General features: G+C 51.2%; 1 protein-coding gene across 1 annotated transcript; it reads right to left on the reverse strand.

Moving 5' to 3' along the window:
* Positions 1 to 1,907: 1,907 nt before the first annotated feature.
* LOC140711258 (protein FAM90A5-like) lies at positions 1,908 to 5,495 on the reverse strand. The gene is made up of 4 exons (XM_073014185.1): positions 5,047 to 5,495; positions 4,361 to 4,560; positions 3,793 to 3,901; positions 1,908 to 3,136 (listed from the first exon to the last, which is right to left on the reverse strand). The coding sequence occupies exons 1-4, from the start codon at positions 5,167 to 5,169 to the stop codon at positions 2,174 to 2,176; spliced, it is 1,395 nt and encodes a 464-aa protein (XP_072870286.1). The 5' UTR covers positions 5,170 to 5,495; the 3' UTR covers positions 1,908 to 2,173.
* Between the last annotated feature and the right edge of the window lie 1,530 nt (positions 5,496 to 7,025).

Consider the following 7,025-nt stretch of genomic DNA (forward strand, 5'->3'; position numbering starts at 1 on the left):
GGGAATCTCTCATCTCTAATGCCTTTGTTTTATTATTACTATCAATATTATAATAATTAACATTTTTGTTATTAACTTCATTGTTGATTTTCAGTTATTTTTATTCATGGAGTTAATATGAATTATTCTTTTGTGGCTACTTACACCAAGATGAAGATAATTTATTAGTTCAGGAAGAATCTGCATTCTGAAGGTGAATAGAAGTTCACACTACAGATGGGCAGACACATGCCCTCCCAATTCCTGATGGACCTCGTAGTGCCTCCTAGACCTAAGGGGTCTCCTGCAATGCTCCAAGATGCCACCAAGGCAGGGATCTGCTTGTGCATGCCTGAGAGCATTCAGGATGAAGTGAGGCTCTGGAAAAACGCACGAGTTTCCACATAATCCCCAAAAACCTTACAGGTGAACTGGATGCCACAGAAACAGGAGTGGTCATTGACACAACAAAGTCACCAAAATTGTTTTGAAGTCAATTAGGAAACCCAGGAATCACTCTTGCTGCCATTAAGTGGAAGAACAGGAGCCTGTGAATGGCATCCTTGTCCTGCCTGAAACTCCACGATATTTCTATGTGGCTTCAGGTACCAGGAATCTCCGTGATTTTCAGAAAGGCAGGGACAGCTTATGCCAGCCCATCCCTCTGCAGAATGTGCCCCAGCGGATCAGAGGCATGGAACCATCATGGACTGCACAAAGGCTCAAGGGCAGCTTCCCAGACCTGCCTGTGACTCTAGGTAAGCTCTGAGTCCACGTGGGTGCCAAGGAAAGGTTAATGATGACCTGGAAAGATGGGACAAGCAGACACCACCCTAAACAATCTGCAGGATTCTAACTTCAGCAGGAAGCCAAAGACCAGCTCATGCCACACTAGTGCACCTTGAAAATCCCTGAATGCAATGCCGCTCTGCAGAGAGTTCAACAAAGAAGTGGCTGGGAATTTTGCATTCTAGGCTGCATTGTACAGTGCTTCTGGACACGTGATCAGAAATTGAACATTGGTATATCTAACTCTGACATTTTTCACAAAACGGTTTTTTAAAATGAGGTAATATAGACAAAATATAATATAACCATATGTATTATATGCCAAAATGTGCTTCACTGGCATCAAGTAGACTCACCTTGAAATACAATCTAGGACAACCTCCATTTTCAGAGTATTTTCTTTTCGAAAGTGAAACTCTCCCATCAAAAACCAACAACATCACAGGCTTTTGCCTCCAACAACCCGACAAAAAGCCAATACATTTATTCTACCACTGTGAAATGGACTGCGGTGCAACACATACGTGTGAAACCCCACATGTGGCATCGCCATGAGCCAAATGGGGACTCATGGTGTAAGCAACACTCCCCACGTGTTAGTGTGCGTGAGAGTCACTTGGCGGAATTTGACTAGGTGCGTGTTGGTAGAGTGGGGCTGAGGTTCTCTTGCCCCTGTGGATGCTTAAGAAGTCACAGGTCCTGCGAAGACCTGCGGTCCCCTCAATCAACTCTGTTTCGGAGACAAAATGACTTGGATTGCTGACAAGTCAAGAAATTTTCAAGCCCTTGGAAAATCAGTTACACACAAACACGGAATGAAAGTCAAAAGAGAGTATGTCATCTTTTTGAGAATTTTATTCACTTCAAAACAAATTAAACACACCTATTTCCAATGGCATTCCAGAGCCCAGTTTTCGAGGCTGAGGAAACACCCCAAGAACGCTTTGTGCAGAACACTTCACAGCGTCCAAAACACTGCTGTCAGGGCGGGGCACAGCTGAAGGCCTGCATCTCTCAGGGTTCCCTAACTATTCCCTGATTCAGTCATCTAGAGAGCAAATGCACAGTCATTCCCCAGTTTCCTACTGACATCACAGCGGAAGTCTGACTCCCACGCGTCACCGTCAACCAGTTTCTGAGGCAACGAATCACTGGCACAGAAGCTTCTGGTGGTGGGTTTCCGGAGCGCCCTGCGAACTACAATGTCCCTCACCAGAATTCGATGAGGCAGAGTCTCTGCATGTGGTCCCTGCCTGGCCTGGGCTCCAACATCCCCAGAAGCACCACAGCTGGGGAGCTTGGGAGGCACCACACACAGTCTGCTCTCTGCTCTGTGCTCCTCAGTCCCACAGACCCCTCCAAATCATGGGAGCTGGATGCAATGGAGCCCCGGCCACCTGTAGTCTCACTCCAAGTCAGAATCACTGTCCTCTGAGGAGGAGGAAACCTGAAGGTCCTCATAGAGGACACTCAGGGGGACAGGAACACAGGGAGCCTCAGACTTCTCTGAGACATGAGGGCTGTGAGCGAGGAAGGCTCCCGGCTTCTCAGGAGAGGGAAACGAGGTAGCTGTCAGGAGGCTGGAGCTCCACCATCCGTTTTCTAGTCTCCGAAAGAGCATTCTGAGAGGCTGGGCCCCATCGTGGCTGGCCACTGGGTGATAGGACATGGTGCAGGCCTGGGCAGTAGGCAGGCAAGGTCTGCTGTGCGGAGGCTGCCGGTCGCTGCTGGGCACCTGGGCGGGTGTCCCCTTGCTCATCTGGGGCGACGGACTTGGTCTGAGTTCGGTTGCAGCTGGCGGAGGTTGGAGAGTCTCCGGGGCCCCCAGCTCACCTCCCTGGATGGCATTTTCGGGCATCTGGAAGGGACCCATTCTCGGTTTCTTGGGGAAGTTCAGGCAAGCCTGAGTCGGAGCCTGGACAGGTCTCTTGGCTCCTGGCCTGAAACTGAGATTGAAGCCGAGGCCCAAGCTGTGTGTGTCGGCTGGTGGGCAGGGCTGTGAGGTCACCGCAGGACGTTTGTCTTGTGCCTGGGGGCTGATGACCCGGATCAGGCGGTGGGGCTTGGAGGCAGCCTGGGGAACTTCTCGACAGCCACCCTGAGGCCTGCTGTGTGTCGGCTTCACCACGACGAAAGGCTCCGGGCCCTGCTGCCTGACTCCAGGCTGAGGGATGTCGGCCACAGCCCCTGTCTGTCGTTCCTTTGGTCGGAGACTTGACGAGGAGCTCAGACTGGTTTTTCTGAGGGGAGACAGTGAAGCCAAGACGGATACCGTGTCAGACATTTTGGTAGCTGAGCCATCAGTGAGGGCACGGTCCATGCGTGGCCTCTTATTAGTTGTGTGGACCGGCATTGGCCTGTTTGCAACCTGAAAGAAAGGAGATCACAGGCGTTAGAGGTTCCTCAGCATCGAGCCACCATGGAAATCAACCACATCCAAAGACAAGGTGTACACAGCAGGAAATTATTAATAGGGTACGGACAGGTGGTCCTTGGAAGTAGGGACAGAACCTCAAGGTGAGTGCTGATCGGGACAAGACCCATGAAAAATGCACTCTCGAGCTATGATCTGAGAATACCATTTTTCTAAAGACTGTGTCTTGGTCATTCACTGGATCAAAGCGCCTCCACTCAGCCTTCCATGAAGTGGGACGGACTAATGCCCTTCTGAAGGCAGGTCGGTGGCTCAAGGGTTCCCAGGACGTCTTTTCTGAAAACATGCATGTTCCTGGGGTGAGCCACCTCCATGTTTGGGGCCCCTGAGGGACTAATTTCCTCACGCCGCTAGGAAGACGTTGTTGGCAGGCTTGCCATCATTGCACAGAGAGAAAGCAACAGGAAATACGGCATCTTCAGATGCCTTCATCTGGAATCAAATGGACCTGGAAGGATCGTGGAGTCCCTGACCCCAAGAAGGCAGGGAAGAAGGGTTCCCCGATCCCCTCACACACACGGGAACCTGAAAGGAAATCAACCAGGGTGACCTAGAGGAGAAAAAGACCAGGGGCCCAGGGTGACACTCACCCTCAGATAATCACAAGATTCCATGGATTCTTTTCGATTTGGCGGCAGCTTCTCCGGAGGTGTCCGGGAAAAGATCTGGAGGAGAGCCTTCCTCTGCAGGTCTTCTTGCCTGCAGAAGAGAAAAAGTTCAGGCCCTGCCCCCTGGTTCTCCCCAGGAGACAGGGAGAACCTTGTCTGGGGCCCAGTCCCGTTCTGTGTTTTGTGATACATAAATGGAACTTTTTTGCCCTTTCCGCCTCTGCACCTTCCCTCATTTGCCAACCTTCCCATCCTGCTGGTGGCCCTCTAGGCTTCCCAAGTAAGGACTGTCATTTGGATTCCGTTGCTTTTCCCCCTGTCATGGGGAACCTGCACGAAGCGCCCCCGCCTCTCCACTGTCCCTGAATCTCCCAGAGCCAAAGGAGCTCCCGGATGGGGAACCCGGGAGGACATGGAGCTCTGGTCTATTTCTCTGCAGCGTTCCTTCCCTGTTCCAGAGACGGAAAGGCACACGGTGTGCGGGTGCAGAGACACTGTGTCCTTAGGTGGCAGTACCCTAAGGGTGGTGAAAACCCCTCCCACTGCTCACCTTGGTCTCGCTTCCTTCTCTCCCTTTTCCTTGTTCAAGGGCCCAGGGTTCCTTCGAACCTGGGGCTTCCATGGTTTCCGGTTTTCCTTCCCTTCCTTTCTCCCAAGGGTCTGGGGAACCAGGGCTCCGTTCCAGCACTTCATGGGGCACCTGGTACTTCTGGCCGTGTGGCCAAAGGCCCCGCAGTTTTTGCACTTGACCTGTGGGTGGAAAGGAAGTGATGTCAGTGAATGAGCTGAAGCCACAGGCAGTGATCCAATGTCAACATTGAGACGGACTGTGAATTCAGAACTGAGTGAGGATTCCAAAGCGGGGACACCGGCATGGGGGCCCTTAAGTGGCGGGAGGGTTCGGTTACGATGTTCCCTTCCAAAGCCCATGTGACGGAGGAACTCTCAAAGGAAGGACTCAGGGTTCTAGCGGGGACGATCGTGAACCCGATGTCCACAACACAGCCCAACCTGGCTACACAGGATTCTGAGTGGAAAGGGAGGTTGCTCCCAAGAGTCTCTCCAGGGACCTGTCGGGCCGGGAGGAGGTCCCAAGCCAGGCCCACCTTGGATGGGAAAAGCAACCCGGGTGGTGCTGGCAGAACTCTTTGGAATCCAACCCAGTCTCTGAGGACCGTGTGACACTCGCCCCCTCCTCCCCCCTCGGTACCCAAAAGATTCCAGGGCTAGACATACCCTGGGATCTTCTTCATCGGGTGGGGGAGCCCTTGGCCCAACTGGGGCCCTCTGCTGCTTCTGGAGGGTCTGGGCTCTCACGAGTCTGTTTGCCCCACTTTTGGGGTCACGACGTGCCATCATCTTCGTCTCCTGGGCGTTTTATGGCCGCCTTTTTCAGGGGTTGATGGTTGGGTCACCTGAATCACACACAAACACACACAAAGCGATGGTTAGGCACATTGGATATTCACACACCCACAAGAAACCCTCAGCTAATTCCATGACGGTGTGGTCATGAGGAGACCTCACCACCTGTCGGTCAAATCTGTGGATCACAATGTGGTGTGTGCATCCTCAGATATTGTGTGTTCCTCTGCCGTGACTACCTGGTCCAAGAGTAAACTTCGCCTGCCACATGGCCCACGGCCTAGGTATGTGGAGTTGGAGTTGAGATTTCAATCCCAACCAAACAACTGATTCTGGAGACTGGACTTAGGTCTATCACCATTCACTCCAGTAGAAGACACAATGATTCTCTCCCCTGAGGGACAAAAGAATAGAAGCTACAGGGCATGGCCGATGTCAACCCTTGGCAGGTCTGCTTGAAGTCAGAGATAAGGGATGCTTCCTATCAGAACTCAAATCGCTACTCTTGCCATTTCATTAGGCAACTTCCAAACACAAATTCATTGAGAGAAGTTATCTCCCTCTCTACCACACTAGCAGGTGATGATCTTTCCTGCTCTGTCTTTTTGGCTTTAGCTCCAGCCCCTCTTTATTTATTTTTCTGGTATTTTACACACGCCATACAAATTCATCTAAACAAACGCTGAACAAGTGGCATATGAATTGCTTACATGGCTAAAGGGCAAACCACCCCTTTTCCAAAGTTCTTTTTCCATTTACCCACCAATTCAGCATGCTGGAGTAAATTTCGTTTTGCATTTCCATCTGGCTCTTATCCCAGGCACGGAGATGGAAATGTTTTCTCGCTTTCTGTTCCAAGAATTACGGGTAAGGAGAACACATCCTATCGCATCAGCGAGCCCCAGTGTGATCTGTTTCTTTCACTCTCCTTTGTCTCTTTTCCCCCAACCCCTCAGGGATTACGTGAAACAACCAGTCGTTCAGGGAAACTAACCTGAAATTACAGGTCTACTTTCTTTCCTCGGCTGGCGCTCAGATGGACAGGTGTGCTGGCGCTCAGATGGGCAGGTGCTGGAGCAGCCCTGCTGGAAGCGGTGCTGCCTTCAGGAAGCCGGAGGAAGGGGCAGAGAGGGACCTTTGCTTTCCAGGTTGCCTTTTATACTGCCTCTGGACCCCTGACGCGAAACAGACCCTAACCTAATCAACTTAATCCAATTACATGACCTGGAAAGGTCTATTTGCCCAGCCCACTCTAAGACGATGTTCACTATGGACAGACATTCTAAAACCTACCTGTACAGCTGCAAGCTTTGAAGAATAGATGTTTCCTGTCAGGTATGTAGCACTGGTGCATGTACCCCTGTCTGGTTTTACATCTTTTTTTTTTCTTTTTTTTTTAAACAAGGTGCTAAAATAGACACAGTGTAATTGGACCATATTTACTCTATTTCAGTGTAGGCCTCAGTGTCATCAAGGAGGTGCACCTTGACATGCAATCTCGGTCGTTATCCATCTTCAGAGCTTCTCCTTCTTCCCCACAGTAAGTGCGTCAGCAGAAAACCCTGACCACACCCTCACGTGTTTTCTCCTCCAGGAGGCCCTTGGAAACCACCATGAATTGGACTGCACTGGGAAACCCAGATGAAGAAAGTCAACACCGCTTTGTCCTTCGGTGCCTGGCTCCTTTTTCTGCTCGTCCTGTGGCTCCAGGCATTATACCTGAAGAGTCTCCAGGACACCGGTGGGGCTCTATTTCCTTGGGTCCTGTTGCCATTTCTCTGGATTTGCGAAGATCCAGCGGCCTTTCTGTGGAACTCTCTTGTCGGGGAACTTGGGTGCCACGTCCCCTC

The sequence above is a fragment of the Chlorocebus sabaeus genome, unplaced genomic scaffold (genome assembly GCF_047675955.1).
Source record: "Chlorocebus sabaeus isolate Y175 unplaced genomic scaffold, mChlSab1.0.hap1 unalloc_scaffold_413, whole genome shotgun sequence".
NCBI lineage: Eukaryota > Metazoa > Chordata > Mammalia > Primates > Cercopithecidae > Chlorocebus > Chlorocebus sabaeus.

Excerpts from the sequence above, each read along its gene's own strand:
- LOC140711258 (XM_073014185.1), bottom strand. The coding sequence starts at position 5,169 with ATGATGGCACGTCGTGACCCCAAAAGTGGGGCAAACAGACTCGTGAGA. Across the intron at positions 4,561-5,046 it reads CCGATGAAGAAGATCCCAGG|GTCAAGTGCAAAAACTGCGG; the intron begins GTATGTCTAGCC and ends TTCCACCCACAG. Across the intron at positions 3,902-4,360 it reads GAGAAGGAAGCGAGACCAAG|GCAAGAAGACCTGCAGAGGA; the intron begins GTGAGCAGTGGG and ends TCTCTTCTGCAG.